This window comes from Pipistrellus kuhlii, unplaced genomic scaffold (genome assembly GCF_014108245.1).
Source record: "Pipistrellus kuhlii isolate mPipKuh1 unplaced genomic scaffold, mPipKuh1.p scaffold_m20_p_2, whole genome shotgun sequence".
NCBI classification, from domain to species: domain Eukaryota; kingdom Metazoa; phylum Chordata; class Mammalia; order Chiroptera; family Vespertilionidae; genus Pipistrellus; species Pipistrellus kuhlii.
The window spans coordinates 17250631-17267596 of record NW_023425515.1 but is presented as its reverse complement, the minus strand read 5'-3'; the positions used below and the strand labels follow the sequence as shown (position 1 = coordinate 17267596).

The 16966-nt window shown below is 37.5% G+C and overlaps 1 protein-coding gene across 5 annotated transcripts; it reads left to right on the top strand.

Moving 5' to 3' along the window:
* Positions 1 to 153: 153 nt before the first annotated feature.
* Positions 154 to 12671, top strand: CCNL1 (cyclin L1). 5 transcript variants are annotated; one of them, XM_036444205.2, is made up of 11 exons: positions 154 to 672; positions 963 to 1037; positions 1553 to 1662; positions 7344 to 7464; positions 8529 to 8593; positions 10293 to 10392; positions 10485 to 10589; positions 10685 to 10826; positions 11061 to 11172; positions 11291 to 11389; positions 11867 to 12671. In XM_036444205.2, the coding sequence occupies exons 1-11, from the start codon at positions 355 to 357 to the stop codon at positions 12213 to 12215; spliced, it is 1596 nt and encodes a 531-aa protein (XP_036300098.1). In that variant the 5' UTR covers positions 154 to 354; the 3' UTR covers positions 12216 to 12671. The 5 variants fall into 5 exon arrangements, 3 of the variants coding, with proteins under 3 accessions (XP_036300098.1, XP_036300101.1, XP_036300100.1); XM_036444207.2 differs by lacking the exon at positions 11291 to 11389 and having other exon boundaries at positions 272 to 672; XR_004989046.2 differs by lacking the exons at positions 10685 to 10826; positions 11061 to 11172; positions 11291 to 11389; positions 11867 to 12671 and adding an exon at positions 8844 to 8857 and having other exon boundaries at positions 252 to 672; positions 10485 to 10579.
* Positions 12672 to 16966: the final 4295 nt, after the last annotated feature.

Below are 16966 nucleotides of genomic sequence, written 5' to 3'. Positions count from 1 at the left end.
GGGACTGTCCCGCCTAAAGCGGGACGTCTGATCACCCTGACCACTTTGGGGGCCCCAGCAGACAGGCCACCCAGGTCACCCCAGGATCCCACACCTCGGCCGCAGCTCCCGGAGCGCGCGGGAGGAGGCGCCGCCGGCTGGGGGCGAGGGACGAGGTGGAGGGAGGAAGGACGGGGACCGGGAGGGACTCGTTGGCTGGCGCCGCCGGGCGTGGTGACGTCAGAGCGGAAGCGCACGCTGCGTAAAGCGGCTCGGAACGCGGGCGGTCACGGGCACGTCCGTCGCGCCGAGGACGCTGGTTAGTTTCGCTCCGGGTTCCGGCTGCGTCGGGCGTGCGTGCAGCTCGCGGAGACCATGGCGTCCGGCCCTCACCCGACAGCGACCGCCGCCGCCGCCGCTGCCGCCTCGTCGGCCGCCGCGGCCCCCAGCGCGGGCGGCTCCAGCTCGGGGACCACCACGACCACGACGACGACCACGTCCGGAGGGATCCTGATCGGGGACCGCCTCTACTCGGAAGTTTCCCTCACCATCGACCACTCGCTGATCCCGGAGGAGCGACTGTCGCCCACGCCGTCCATGCAGGATGGGCTAGACCTGTCCAGCGAGACGGACCTGCGCATCCTGGGCTGCGAGCTCATCCAAGCCGCCGGCATCCTCCTCCGGCTGCCGCAGGTCAGTGCGGGGGCCCGGGCCGCCGGGCGCGCCTCTTCCCTTCTCTCCCCCTTTACCCGCCCCCTCGGTGTCTCCTTCCCACCAGATGCCGGCGGCGGCGGGGAATGGCCCTCTCCGGCCTTTCTCTCCCGGTCCCAGCCGGTGCCGGGCGGTGGGCGGGAGGCGAGGTCCCCCGGTGCCCGCGGCGGGGAGGGACGGGGAGCGAGCGGCGGCGGCGGCACAAAATGGCGGCGGCGCCTGGTGCGGGCCCGCCTGACCCTTGCGTTTCCGCTCTTCCCTCTCGTCTGCAGGTGGCGATGGCCACGGGGCAGGTGCTGTTCCATCGGTTCTTCTACTCCAAGTCTTTCGTCAAACACAGTTTCGAGGTAAGGACGGCGGGGGCGAGTGGAAAAGGACTTCTCCGTCCGGAAATTAGGGTGCGGGGGGGCGGAGAAGAAGGGCGGGGGGGTCAGAGTTAGCGGCTCGCTTTCCCAGAAAAAAGGGGTTCCTTTAAGACTTTGTACCTAGTTCTCATTCCCCAGGAAGTAGGAGGGACTTTTGGAATATGTTCTAGGTCCTAGAATCCAGGAAACGGATCCAATCGATAATTAGAATTTCCAGCCGAATTCCAAAGTGCTGCGAGACTGGGCTTGACTCTGGACTCGGAATATAAGGAATTAAGCAATTAAAATAAATCACGTTTATTAACGTGCTCCGGAAGCTTATGGCTTGGAAATGGCATCTTCATTTTATTTCACCAAAGGTTGTCCTAATTGTGTCCTAAAAAACTATAAAGTTTTTTACCTTAAAATAAGTTCGTTCGATTTTGAGAGGGGCACTTTTTCCTAACTGCCCAAGATAGAGCCATAATCCAACCACGTTTTATTGATGATTCTTTCAGATTGTTGCCATGGCTTGTATTAATCTTGCGTCAAAAATCGAAGAAGCGCCTAGAAGAATAAGAGATGTGATTAATGTGTTTCATCACCTACGCCAGTTAAGAGGAAAAAGGTAAGATTTGGCATTATTGAGCACAACCTCTCTTGCTGCTACTGTACCGTGCGCACCAATCATCAACTCAAAACATTTCTTTCCTCTCAAGTTAAAACCCATGCACAGGAAAACTTACTTAGGTGTTGAAATTCACATAGGAGCACACTCTTACTTAACCAAAAACCAACCCCCACAATTAACCAGCTATCTAAAGTTTGTAGAGGCAGTTGCATTTATGGACAATCCTATCAGTGCTGGGAAGCAGTCCTGTGGCTTAAGATTAAACAAGAAAGGGAATGCGTTTGGCTCAAGTGTGAGTGTATTCTGTAAGTTGCTTCTCCCCACCCCTCTCTGGAAGTTTAAACTGCAGTTCAAGTTAACAGCGTGGCACAGTTTTGTGTAGATTGTTTCTCTGCTCGGAAGTCCCAGTTAACACTTGATCAATTGAGGTTGGCTTTTGTTAGAGTACTTCAACCTTGAACTACGATATACCGGATCTGAAAGGACTGCAGGATGATAAAGTTTGAAGTCAAAGGGATTAAACAGGTATTTTGTCTTGGCCAGATAAGTCCCAGTGAGTGGGTTAGAAAAATAACTTGATTGATTGGGTTATATTTAGATAAGGCCCACTTAATTTCCCTTGTAAAATAATAGAGACCAAAAGAGTGCCTTATAGGCGTTGTGGCTACATCATAACGCTCTGTGGACTTACATGTTCACGTGAGGCAGTACCAAAAATTTTAGTTGCGGCACTTCAGGTAACTTCTAGTACATGCTGCAGAAGGAGATAGCTGGAATAGATTAGGTCTCTTCACTTTTTTAAGAAATTGTGATGTTAGATAAACTTGTATGGAGTTTGAAAGGAAGTTATAAAAGGATTTTAAGTTATTTAGGGGATTGGGTGTTGGTTAGTGCCAATTTAGTAGTCTATCTGAGTGTTTATCAGCTGAATCTGTAGCTTGGCATAATAGAACTATTCAGAGACAAGCAAATAGAAAAGTAACCTTAAAACAATTAGTTAAAAAGTCTGAAACATTGCTCTTCAGATAGTTTTCACAATATTTTTTTCAGTTTTCTTACATTTTTTTCTGCCATCCTTCATTCACCCTAACCATATTCAGGGATAGACTAATTTTTTATTTCATTTAAAAATATCTTTTAGCTTCTTGGTGAGGAATTCCTGGAAATTGGGAAGATTTCAATTTGGTATTTAGTATGATCTGAGCTAAAATTTACATTTAGATACCTTGCTGATTCTTCAGGGTGATTAAAACACACTCTAGTAAAAAGGCTCTTCAGTGAAAGGATTCTGTGCTGGCTTAAAGGAAATAGCTTTCTATTCTTTGGACCATTGAGCCAACTCTTAATACTTAATAATGATTATCTACTTTGAAATTTTTCTGTGAGCCTTAGAGCATTCTTCTTCCATCTCAGAGAGTAGTTCTTAACCATAAAAATCCTGGAATGTAAAATATTTCACATGACTTGTGTCTGTAACTGGTTTTTTAGGGGGGTCATTACGGAGAGACTGATTTTTGTCTCAATCTTAGAACTGACTATCGCATGAAATTTAAAAGAAGTTAATTGCATGGAAGCCTTTTTTTTTTAAGCAGGATGTAAAAGTTTCTATGCATATTACAAGTTTACTCAGACATGTAACTTGTATATGTTATTAACTTCAACTCTTTTTTCCCTTGCAACCGACTATACAGCGACCAGCTACATTTACCAAAGCCTGGGTGATGTGGAGTGGTACATAGCGATGAAGCTGTCGTCATGGCAACAGTGAGTGAAGTATGGAAAATCCCCAAGGAGAAGCCAGTGCTCTGAGAATAGGTCACTGGAATCGGGGACTAACAGGTTGGCCACTGCTGAACCATTTAGAAAAACTCCTGTTTCTTGTTATAAGCTTTAATCTTTGCTGTCCAAGTTATTATAACTGTAGCTTAATATTTTCTTTCATAGATTAATGTCATTAGAAAGTATCAGTATTATACTTTAGTAGTTAAAATGTCAGTTTATTTTAATGTTATTTTAATGAAGTTTATGAAAGCTTTATTATAGTGTGAACTAGAAAATTACAAAGGAGGAGTCATTTTTGTAGCCTTAGATCATTGTTTTTCAGTTCTGGCTACACGTTAAAATTACCAGGTAAACTTTTAGAAAGTACTAGTGCCCAAGCCACATTCTGTATTATTTGACTGTTTTCCCCCTTTGACTTTTTTGGTAGTTTAGTAATTGTCTTTTAAACTCAAAATAAATGGCTGAATTTAATAGTTTCCAATTATAATTTGCTTTTGGGGTGGAACATATTCACAGCAAATAGGGTTTTCTGTGATTTCAAGGAAAGGCTCAATAAACGTGTAATTTCCAACTTAAAAAAAATAAGGCTTGTTTGTCTAAAAAAAGACACCTTCAGACGGGTGCAGCCACTCTCATTGGTACATATGGTGTGGTGATTTCAACATGTATATAGGTTATGGATGAAAGTTGGAAGGGTCATTAAGTTCAGCCTCCACAGTTTTATTTTATGGCTCTTATGGTGGTCTTCACTTTGTTTTACAAGGATCTGCTAAAAAAAAGAATGATCCTTTTAAGTAGTAGTGCAGATTTCTGTGTATTGAGCAGGAGTCTGCCTCTTTGTAAATTATAGTTCCTTGAAGAACTAGTTTTCATACTACATGAGTGAAACTTAACCATGTTTGCATCTCCTGATCCTAATTTCTTCAAGGTGTATGCTAACAGAAAAATAGCTGTCCTAAGAGGGCAGAAAATAAATTTCCAATGACCAAAGCCCAAAATTTCCTACTAAGACTAAAATTTGAAAATTGTTCTTTTTATATAAATTAATTTGAAAAGTATGACAAACTTTAAAGCTGTGAAGGAGAGTTAGATTTGGTTGTTAGTTGACAACAATTTTTTTTTTTAAATGCCACCTCTTCAATCTTCTCAGAAAGGAGATTTAACATAATAAATTTAATTCAATTTAATGTGCTTGCTGCTACAGAAAGTACTAATTGATACTATGTTAATATAAAGAGATTACTGCCGAAACTGATTTGGCTCAGTGGTAGAGCTTCGGTCTACAGACTGAAGGGTCCCAGGTTCGATTCTGGTCAAGGGCATGTACATTGGTTGCGGGCACATCCCCGGTAGGAGGTGTGCAGGAGGCAGCTGGTCGATGTTTCTCTCTCATCCACGTTTCTGGCTCTCTATCTCTCTCCCTTACTCTGTAAAAAATCAATAAGATATATTAAAAAATATATAAAGACATTACTTGCTTAAACAGTTTTCTTGAACCTTTTATTGATCCAAACATGTTTTTCTTCTACAAAATATAAGTTGTAAATTACACATTTATTGAGCCTTACTTGATTTGTGAGGTAAAACCAATTCTGCACAGAAGTGAAGGTGTTAGATTATACATCCACAAAGTTAACTTTGAAAACTAGGTATTAGTAAGCCTAAGCAAAAAGTTGAGTATGTAGTTGAATTAAATAGTGGATAATGGATTTAGTTTTCTTAATCATTTGATGTTATTGGAATGATCCTTTGAAGTACTATTGCAGATTTCTGTGTATTGAGCAGGAAAATAGAGGCAAAGTAAAGATTGTGGCAGAGTAGATGGAAAATAACAGGTGGTTTAAGCAGAATTGATAATTAAGCCTGACTTACCACCAGAGAATAGCCATAATTTGAACAAACGTTTGTTTAGCTGATTAATTATAAGAAAAATGAATTTTAACAGAATTTGAAGGAAACTTTTAAAGCAAGCTTAATAAGATGTGTATATGAGTTTACTCAAAAGAAATGGAAAATGAGACAAAACTGCTTTTATATAGTTCCTAATGATGCAGTTTTGCTGTCCCAATTGCAGTGGGTTAAAAGTTAAAGTTCTGGCTGCCCCTGTAACACTGAATGAGAGTCTCCTTTCTCCTAATGCCTGTTGAGGGAGACATTAGTCTGAGGTGGATTTAACTTCTAAATTTCCTGTCATGAAACCTGAAAAGTAAACATTAAGTTCTTTGAGATAATCATGTATACCTTTATTGCTCTTGAGGTAAATTTGATTTCCCCCCCTCCAAAGAATAGTTAATTTGTAGCCTATTGTCCTAATAAGAATGGATTCATTGAGATGGCCTCATTCCTAACACCTTTTATATTTGTAATAGGAATTGAACTGAGTGAAGGCCATTTTCAGCATTGTTAATCTTAACAGCTATTTTCCATTTTGTCAGCTTGCCAGCTTTTGTCTTGTTTTTATACAATTTGAATTAAAAAAAAAAAAAATAGAAATAGCCTAGCAAGCATTCTAGTTTTCATCTTTTTAAATGAAATGTGAGAAAATAAGTGATTTCTACTCTTATAACATCATTACAGAGATAGTTAATACAGCTTATTTCACATTGTTATCTAATCTTCTAGAGGATGTATTTAAATTGTTTTTTGATTTTAATGTGTTAGCTTTCATTTTTCCTGGATTTGCTGTGCATGGTAAAGGAGTTGTGAGTTGGGATAATATTCAGAATTATTATTATCTTTTTAAAGTAGATGATGTATTCTGCCCAGGACAGAAACTCTTGAATCTTTTGGCTGATAATTGAGTATGGGGAAAATATTTAAATATCCTACATATATGTATATATCATATAATCAATATTTTTAATAATATCTTAACAAAAACATTTTTTTTGTTGGTTCAATCTAAAAATAAACAAAGGACACTAGGACATTTTATGGACTTATAAATGAAAAGTCCCAAGTCTTGACAAAAAAAAAAAAGAGAATTCTCAGTAAGAAGCTAATTTTGAACATAAGATTTAAATAAAAGTAAGAAAACAGTTTTTCATTTCAAGACTTAAATAAGATAGTCTTTTAATTGAATGTGCTGTTTCTAAAGCATCGAACCCCTGATCGATAGTCTTCTCTGCGTCATAACTTCAGAAGCTATCAAACTTTAATCAGCACATAGACCTTGAGTGTTGTCTTTGTTACCTGATTATGGTCTTCCCTTCTCTTGCATTGCTAAATATACTGCCTAATAACTACAACTCAACCAAATTTAGGCATGGTTTGTATTTATCACTTAATTTTTAGTCTGATTTAATTTTATAAACTATTCTGGTAATTAAACTAAATCTGTAGTTTCCTGATTATTTTCTTTAACAGAAATAGAGTCTTAGAACAATTTGCTTAAACAAGTTGCCCATATTTGGGAGAAGTCTGAATTAGCTACCCAACATTTTTCCCCTTAATTTTAATTTTGGCCATAAAGTAACCAAGAGTTGATATTTTATAAAATCACTATAATCTTATAAGGTCTTATAGTAAATATTTTCAGGAGCACATTCGTTTGTCATTGCAGAGTCTGGAGACTAATGGGATTTCTGATAAGCTGTCACTGATGCTAAGCAGCATATATATCCAAAGTATCCATAGGAAAGAACCTAGGATAAATATGAGATGTAGAGCGAAGTATTTTCATTGCAGGGTTGAGTTAGTTTCTATAGGAATTTAGAAAGTATATATTTAATTAGCATAACTTGGACAGCACAAGATTAATGCCTTAACTTGTTTGCAGGAGTTTAAAAAGCTGGTTTCTGTTGCCAATAGTTGGTTGGAAGGGAAAACGGAGATGCCACAAATAAAATTTTTTGGATGTGCAAAACAGTTTTGATTTTATTTCTTACAAACTATAGGACTCCAAGCCCCCTCATCCTTGATCAGAACTACATTAACACCAAAAATCAAGTTATCAAAGCAGAGAGGAGGGTGCTAAAGGAGTTGGGATTTTGTGTTCATGTCAAGCATCCTCATAAGGTGAGTTATAGAGTACAGAAATTATATTCGTAAGTATTAGGGTTTTTTTTTAAAACTTTGATTTTACATGAATATATGTTTATATTTGAGAGTTAACCTTGGCTTTTAAATGCGACCTTTTGGATTTTGAAATTTATCAGAAAAATGGGAGTAAAAAAGACAGGTTCAAAATTTTACTATTGTGTAGGCATAGATAAGTTCTTTTTGCCTTTATGGTTAACCCAGTTTTCCCTACCTAAAAGGAAGTGTATGAAATGACTCATTCCAAGGAATAAGTGTGGGTGTGTATATATGCACAAAATGTCTGGCATGCTACCTGTTGCATAGTAAAATGTTCAGGCTGTGTTGGCTGCTTACTGTTACTGTTTCTGAATATTCAAAGGTTTCTCTAGCAAGTCTTGGCTTGCATGTGACTGACATAAGTAACAGCAAAATAGTTAATAGAATGGGTATTCTAAAAGCAGAACTATCTGCAATAGAAACTTGTCTCTGCCATTAGCTATGTGACCTTGGCAGATATCTCTGTTCTTAGATCTCACATCTCTAAAATTGAAATACAGGTCCTAAAATACCTCATTTGAACTGAGGTAAAGCTATTTTTATATATAATGTGATAAACTAAAAAAATATTGAGTGTTTGATTACTTTAATACCCACTCAGAGTATTGCAATGTATCATACCTATTGTATAACTTTTAAAACATAGTGTTTAGGGTTTGGGATACGCAGAATTGTTCCTTGGGAAATTAAATGCTATAATCTTAACTTGCAGGACACAGTGCCTGCCACTTAGTATCCATGAAAAATTAGTATTGTTTTTTTATTGAAATAACTCCCAATTTTTTTCCCTGTACAATCTTGAAACATTTTAAAACAATTTTTATGGAATCTAGTAGTGTAACAATCCACATTGATTTAGACACATTTTAGATTGGTCTGTATTGTAGTTTATAGAAGAATTAAAACTTGAACCTAACATTTTCAGTTGCTTATATGCATTGAACTATGTACTCTGAAAGAACCAACAGTGTGCTAAACTGAGTTTTTTTCCCCTTGTCCTTCAGATCATTTTTATGTATTTACAAGTCTTAGAATGTGAACGTAATCAAACCCTGGTTCAAACTGCCTGGTAAGTTGTTTTGTGGTTTTTTTTTTACATTTTTTTCCTAGTCAGGAAAACAGAAGCAGAAATAAAGTAAGTTTCATTTTCCCTTTCCAAAATAATGAGATGAATTTCTTTTGGTGCTTTTTGTTCTTTTTGTTTTTTAATCAAAAGGTAAATAATGCTTATTTCTGCTTCCTGTTTTCTTGGCTTGACTAATTATTTTTAATGGAGAACTCAATTTAACTTTGTTCTTTTTTCTACTCTTTAATTAAAGGGTAGTCCATGATGGTAAGTCATAGAACTCTGCCCTCTGCACTTCAGCCCATGACCTCAGGATGGCCTGATTGGCTGCCCTGCTCTCCAGCCAATCCAGTGCAAGCTCTCATCCGAGATTCACTGAAGTGGTCCATATCCATCTGGCAGCATCTTCTAGTTCTGTCGGGGTGTCAAAAGGATTTGTATATTTGCTTCTAGAAGTAACTATTCAACATGCCTTTGTATTGAATGTATACCTGTAACTATCAAAATGAATAGTTCATTTTTGATAGATTGTTATACAACCGTTATGAATTAAGTGATTTTTTTTTTTGTTAGGAGTTTGACTAGATTTCAATTTTTCAGTATGTATAGCATGAATTCTACCAAAGGAAGCTACAACTTATAGCTTAAAGTGGGCACCATTTCCATTCTGGATGAATTTCTAGCTGCTGGGCTATTGCATACAATAACAAAATTAAGTACTTGATTTTTCAAAGCACTTTATAACTTGGACTTTTGAAATGCAGATATGTGATTTGGAGTACTAGCTTATTTAAAGGTAAAGTAAAACAAGGATTTTTAAGTCCAGACATAACTACTGTCTCAAAGACAATAATAGCTGTACAGGGCTTAATTTTTATGTTCTGGGCTTATTACTGCCATGCTTCTTTTGGATTTAGTAAATATTAATAATGGAAAAGTCTCACTGCTTTTATAAAATGCATGACATTTTTAATGTATGTTTTGTAAAACAGATTTTAGCAGTTATAGTAAGGATTTTTAAGAAACAACCTTGTAGTTTAACCTTTTAAACAGTTTGTAAAAATTTTTTCAATACTTCAGGAATGTTGTGGGGGAGGGTTCACTACTTAAGAAATCAAGAATTTATTAACTGAAATAGTTAATTGCTTTTATTTGTACTTAGTCTCAAGAAAGGTATATAACCAAGGCTGTTTTATATATTTATTGCTCTTCACTTGCCTGTCTAGATTTTCTGAAGTACTTAGTTTTCTTAATATAACTTGGTGAGTGCTTACCTTTTTACCCCTGTCACAGTACTTTGAATTTTTTTAAAGAACATGGTTGACACTGCTTTTCATTGTGGATAAAGGAGAGATGGTCAATAATTAATGGCTTGAAGTATTGTTGGAGTGGTTTATCATTTCTGAAGCTAATTATTCAGAATTGACTTTTAGTGCATTGATTTTCATAAAAATATAGTTTTAAAATTTTAAATGTATGTTCTATTTGGAATAATAAAATTATTTTAAAGGAATTTAGTCATAGGAAAGCTGAAGAATTGTTCTAGTGTTAAATTCTTATCTCTGATTTTTGAGTTAAGAATTGTTATTTGCTAGAATATGAAGAATGAGAAGAAAAAAGAATAAAGTAGATTGAGTCTCCAATTTTATGTAAGCTTTAGAACTGGTTTATGTCCAGAGCTTATGATTAAAATTTTTTTCAGGAATTATATGAATGACAGTCTTCGAACCAATGTATTTGTTCGATTTCAACCAGAGACTATAGCTTGTGCTTGCATCTACCTTGCAGCTAGAGCTCTTCAGGTAGGTTTAGATAGCCTGTTTTGGTCTATGGGATAAATTAGTCCTAATAAAAAACAACATTTTATCTAAACCTCTCTTTTTTCCTGGTTTAGATTCCATTGCCAACTCGTCCTCATTGGTTTCTCCTTTTTGGTACTACTGAAGAGGAGATCCAGGATATCTGTGTAGAAACTCTTAGGCTTTATACCAGGAAAAAGGTAATTCTGATTACTAGTGATTGTGCTAATAACTTTCTCAGTGGTAACACTCTAAACTGCAAAGGAGCAATACTAACTTCATTTTCCTCCAACAGCCAAACTATGAATTGCTGGAAAAAGAAGTAGAGAAAAGAAAAGTGGCCTTACAAGAAGCAAAATTAAAAGCAAAGGGATTGAATCCTGATGGAACTCCAGCCCTTTCAACCCTTGGTGGATTTTCTCCAGCCTCTAAACCATGTAAGATTTGTTCAGAATTGAAATGAGGTGGGCACTGAAAATGTGGGGTTATTAGAATGTTCTAGCATTTAACATTTGCAAGGAAAAGATGATATTAAGAAGCCATTACTATTTTCTCTTTAACAGTCAACTAAAGACATACTTGAAGGCGTAATACTTAAATTATATGTTGAAACAACTTTCGACCCTCTGTTAAATCCAGTAGTTAACATGTCTTTATGATGTTTGTTTAAGCATCACCAAGAGAAGTAAAGGCTGAAGAGAAGTCACCAATCTCTGTTAATGTGAAGATGGTCAAAAAAGAACCTGAAGACAGACAGCAGGCTTCCAAAAGCCCTTATAATGGGTGAGTATACTTGAGTTAGAACTGGCCCCAGGAATCTTATATGTGATTAACTTCTAACACACTAAGTACGTAACTAATATACTGATTTGTTTGGGTTTTTGTTTTGTGTTTTTTGAAGTGTAAGAAAAGACAGCAAGAGAAGTAGAAATAGCAGAAGTGCAAGTCGATCAAGGTCAAGAACACGATCACATTCTAGATCACATACTCCAAGAAGACAGTAAGTAAAATAGTCTCTTCGAAAAACTTATTTGGAATGTTTAAAAAGTTACTCTTAAAAAAATTGAACAAATTAGGTGTGAAAAAATTTTCTGATTTCAGTTGGAAAATGCACTATTTCATTAATCATTTATTAGCCAATAAAGCAACCGTAGCCAAAGAATCTTCTAATTAGCTTTATAATTAGATTGTGGCTCTTTTTCATGTATGAAAATACTTAATAAAAAGCATGGCTATCTAGAATATCATCTAAAACTTGCTAATTACTGAGCATATAGACATTATTTACATTTGTTTAAGATTTGTCTAATATAGGCTCGAGGAAAGGTAGTGAGGAGGAGAAATATAATAAAAGTCTTGGTCTGGCCAGTTGTCAATACAGGCCTGATAGTTTTGTTGTGAACCTGTTATGAACACCATCAAGATAATTTGTTTTCAGCAGAAATTGAATCTAAATCTCAACTTTTTATTATCTAAGTTACAATAATAGGCGGAGTCGATCTGGAACATACAGCTCGAGGTCAAGAAGCAGGTCCCGCAGTCACAGTGAAAGCCCAAGAAGACATCATAATCATGGTTCTCCTCACCTTAAGGCCAAGCATACCAGAGATGATTTAAAAAGTTCAAATAGACATGGTCATAAAAGGAAAAAGTCTCGTTCTCGATCTCAAAGCAAGTCTCGGGATCACTCAGATGCTGCCAAGAAACACAGGCATGAAAGGGGACATCATAGGGACAGGCGTGAAAGATCTCGCTCCTTTGAGAGGTCCCACAAAAGCAAGCATCATGGTGGCAGCCGCTCAGGACACGGCAGGCATAGGCGCTGACTTTCTTCGGTTGAGCCTGCATCAATTCCTGGTTTTGCCTATCTACAGTGTGATGTATGGACTCACAATCAAAACATTAAAAGCAAACTGATCAGGATTTGATTTCTTAAAACCCTCTAGGTCTCTAGAAACACTGAGGACATTTTCTCTTGAAAAGAACTATGTTATTTTTTTTAATTTTTTTTTTTTTTTCACATTAAAATGCGCTAGCAGTATCTAATTGAAAACCATGGTCAGGTTCAATTGTACTTATAGTTGTGTATTGTTTATTGCTATAAGAACTGGAGTGAGAATTCTGTAAAAATGTACCTTATTTTTATACAGATAAAATTGCAGACACTGTTCTATTTAAGTGGTTATTTGTTTAAATGATGGTGAATACTTTCTTAACACTGGTTTGTCTGCATGTGTAAAGATTTTTACAAGGAAATAAAATACAAATCTTGTTTTTCTAAATTGCCTCAAATATTTTATTAAATAAATTATTTAAATGAGCAAAATTTTATTAGTAAAATGGCTGTACTGATTTTCTGGCAAACTTATTAGCTAGTTTGTGATTATACAATTCTTAGTCTTCTCTGTATATATGGGAAAACATGGGAGTGTAACATTAAATGATAAGTCAGTTTTAAGGACTGTCTAAAATGAACTGTCCTCAATGAGCAAAACCAAACTTAACATGATAGTGAATCAGACCCAACTATTGAGCTTTAAAGTTTTTTTTTTTTAATTTATATATTTAGTGATTTTTATCTAGGCTAGGATAATGCAATAATGAGGTGAGGCCCTCAGAACCTGGTTGGCTGATAAAGTAAAATCTGGACACTAGGAAAATGAAGTTTTGAAAATGCCATTGTATATCCAAATGAACATTTTTCAAATTACATTGAGATTTTCCCAATACTTTGGAAGTGAATTTAGAGATTTTAAAAAGCTGTAATAAAATATTGCTGTATTTTATAGTTGCACTAGAGGCCCCGTGCATGAGATTTGTGCACTGGGGGTGGGGTTCTCTCAACCCAGTCTCTGCCCTCACAGTTTGGGAGCCCTAGGCAGACATCCTTACCTTTGCTGTGGAGGTGGGAGAGGCACCTGCCACCACCAAGGCTCTCCAGCCTTGAGCCAGATTCTGGCTGAGTAGGGCTCCCCATGAAGTGTGCTGACCACCAGGGGGCAGCTCCTGTGTTGAGTGTCTGCCCCCTGGTGGTTAAAGAATTAGATCATTTGTCTTGAGGAATTTTCCATATTCTGAGTTTGCTCATTATAACCCTATAGTGTCACTGAACATACATTCTTTGTCCCCTGTATTGTAAACTTATATATCATAAGTCTGCATCAAATTTAGGTTTGAAAACCGTTCATTGGTCCACCTTGACAGCCTTGTATATATGTTCCCCGATTGTATCTACATGTTCTTATACTTTTGTTTCCTACTACAGCTAATGCATATAAGCTGTTGTTTAGTATTTGTCTTAATGGCTTCAATTTTTTTCTTTTTTTTTTAATATTAGGGGAGAGATAAACATCAGTTTGTTGTTCTACCTATTTTGCATTCATTGGTTGCTTCTTGTATGTACTCTGACTGGGGAATCAAACCCACAACCTTAAAATTGGGATGACATTAGCCAACTGAGCTACCTGGCCAGGGCATGATTCTAATTCTTAATACAATTCCTTTAATGTTATAAAATGTTACCTTTGTCCTTTGCAATTGGTAGCTTTTTTGTTTGTTAATCCTCACCCAAGGATATTTTTCTTATTTTTTGAGAAAATGGAAGGAAGCGGAAGAGATAGAAACATGGATGTGAGAGAGACACATAGGTTGGTTGCTTCCTGCTCATACTCCGATTGGGGCCAAGGATTGAGCCTGCAACTGAGGTACATGCCCTTAACTGGAATGGAACCCATGGCAACTTCAGGCCACAGCCCTATGTTCTAACCACTGAACATACCAGCTAGTGCTAAAATAGTATCTTAATCCTTCAGGAAGACTAGTGAAATTCCTAACCAGTTTTCCATTTTAAAACAAAATGGTCATAAAAATGAGTACCTCCTTATTGAAATTCTAAGTTTTGGTTTATAGTTGCAAATTCTAAGTTTTGCTTTATAGTAATGTCACTGTTACCATCAGAAATTAACCCCATTATTAATGCCTACAGCCTGCATCAAAAGTCTCATTTAAAAATTTATAGTTAGCTTTCAGGAAAGTTTCCAAAACAAGCTAATTTTTAAAATAGTATTTGTTGTCCCAAGAGCTATTCATTTTGGGCTGTAAAAAATAATTGTGAAGATTGAGGGTGGTTGTGTGTGTGTGTGTTTGTTTTAATCCAGATTGTTAAGAATTATGTTAAAAGCACAGGCATACTGAGATCTTAGTTGAGCTGTAGAGACAGAAGGTATATGAGGGTTAAGGAAAACCATCACTTAACCCACTGGGAAAATTGGAAGGGGCGGAGCATTCATCGTGTGGGCCTTGATCCCCTTGTATCTCATAGAGGAGCTATTTGTGTGGCTGGAAATCACAGCGTGGCAATATTTGTAAACATTTGAGCTTGGTCTGTTTCCGGGATGAAAAAACATGGACTTGCTCAAGTCATTCCTCTACTAAGGTAACTTGGCAAGTCATTTAACCTCTTGTCTGCAAGTTGGTCCTTACCTCGCAGCATTTTGTATGGTATATGTATCAGACAAACATACGGCAGTTCTATTTTTACTCCTGCCATCCAAACAATTCCTATTAGGAAACATTTAAATATTGCCAGTGTGTCCAGTGGTTGAGCATTGACTCGTGAACCCCAGGAGGGGGCGTGCAGGAGGCAGTTGATCAATGACTCTCATCCTGGATGTTTCTATCTTTCCCTTCCTCTAAAATCAATAAAAGCATACATATATAAAAAGAAAACATTTAAGAACGTAAGGTTTAAATTGTTTCCTATAGACACAGTTCTATAAACACAGCTGTTGCAGAATGCTACTTCAGATTGGATCTGACTTCTCAACAGTATGCGTTTCATCAAGCATGGCCATACCAGGCACTTTGGTTCCAGGTGTCCCCTGGACCTTTCTGCTTTTGTCACCTCTGCACAGTGTAATTCTAACCTAGTTCTAAGTACAGAAGAAATTCCTACCCCGCCTGCTTTTGTATGTCATCAAATTCCTTCCCCCTGTATCAGCTACCAAGTGGCATGTCTATCTATAATTCCCAGACAGTGGCTAATCTATTTAAAAACAATCACTTGTTGTTCTAATACTTAAACTTGATGGTTTCCCATTCCATTACATAAAATACAAACCCCTGATTCTGTCTGTTTGTGAGCCGACCCTTGCCAGCCTCTTCAACTAACCTCTCCCTCAAATTCTCTTCCTAAGCAGTTGCTGTTCTCCCTGGTAGGGATGCTCTTCCCCCAAATCTTATGTGATAGCATCAGCATTCTTGTCCCCACTGTAAAGTCATGCCTCCAAAGAGGTCTTTTACACCCAGCCAGGATGGCTCAGTGTTTGAGCTTTAACCTATGAACCAGGAGATTGTGGTTCGATTCCCCGCTAGGGCACAAGCCCAGTTGCAGGCTGAATTCCCAATGTAGGGCATGCAGGAGGCAACTAATTGATGATTCTCTTTTATCTTTAATGTTTCTGTCTCTCTCCTCCCTCTCTGAAATCAATAAAAATATAAAACAAAGAGGTCTTTTACACTCTTAAATAAGCCCTTTCAGACATCCCATCCCAATCTATTCCTTAGCATTCATTTTTTCATAATTCTTATGATTTGAAATTATTTTAGTAATCAACTTTCTTATTCATTAGAATGTAAGCTTTAAGAGAACAGCAGGAAATCAGTTTATTCACTATTGCATGCCCCTCACCTAATCCTACAACAGTGCTTTGCTGATATTAGGATATGCAATCAATATTGAGGAATGAATTTCACATACCCACCTCACTCTTTCAAGTGTGAACAACTGCTGTCCTAGGTACTTGGAGCTTACAGTCTAAAGGAGGTAAATCAAGCATGTTAAACTCAAGGGCTAACATAGGCCAAATAAACAAGGTTTAAGTTTATGTGGGCCATAAAAAATAAAATAAAATAAAAGCTTCAATTTTCACAAAAATGTAAATTTATTTCAGTAGAGACATGCTGAATACAAAGGGCTAACATAAATGAGTAATTGTTAACATAAAATAATAAAATATTTTAATAAAAATTAATATTTTTTCTTGAACATTAATTTACCAGACATTGAATAACTGCACAAATTAATAAGCATAATGCAAATAAACTTATTTTTCTTGTTCTCCAAAAGGGAAATATTTTCTGTTTTGCATACCAAACAAGTCAGTATGAGACTAATGAAGTGGCAATCAGAATCAGCTGCTAAATATTCGCTGCTAGTATTAGTGGAAATGGTGCACCAGTGCATAAGGGAAATGAATGCAACACAATTATAGTAAACAGTCATTAGCAAATGTAGTTAGTTATTAATAAGTAGTGGCTCCACACACCAATCTGAGCCTGAGTAGCTCACTGCTGCTTACCTCAGTTGGCTGCCCTACCCACTGCTGCTGCTTGTAGCTCTCTGCTGCACATAGCTCTCTGCGCTGCCCTCCTGCTGATAGGTCATTCATTAAGTGATGGCATCCTGACAAATTTGCATATTACCCTACTAGAGGCCCAGTGCACAAAATTCGTGCATGGGGCCAGGTTGGGGTAGGTATCCCTCAGCCCAGCCTGCACCCTCTCCAATCTGGGACTC

Excerpts from the sequence above, each read along its gene's own strand:
- CCNL1 (XM_036444205.2), top strand. The coding sequence starts at position 355 with ATGGCGTCCGGCCCTCACCCGACAGCGACCGCCGCCGCCGCCGCTGCC. Across the intron at positions 1,663-7,343 it reads CGCCAGTTAAGAGGAAAAAG|GACTCCAAGCCCCCTCATCC; the intron begins GTAAGATTTGGC and ends TACAAACTATAG. Across the intron at positions 11,173-11,290 it reads TCCAAAAGCCCTTATAATGG|TGTAAGAAAAGACAGCAAGA; the intron begins GTGAGTATACTT and ends TGTTTTTTGAAG.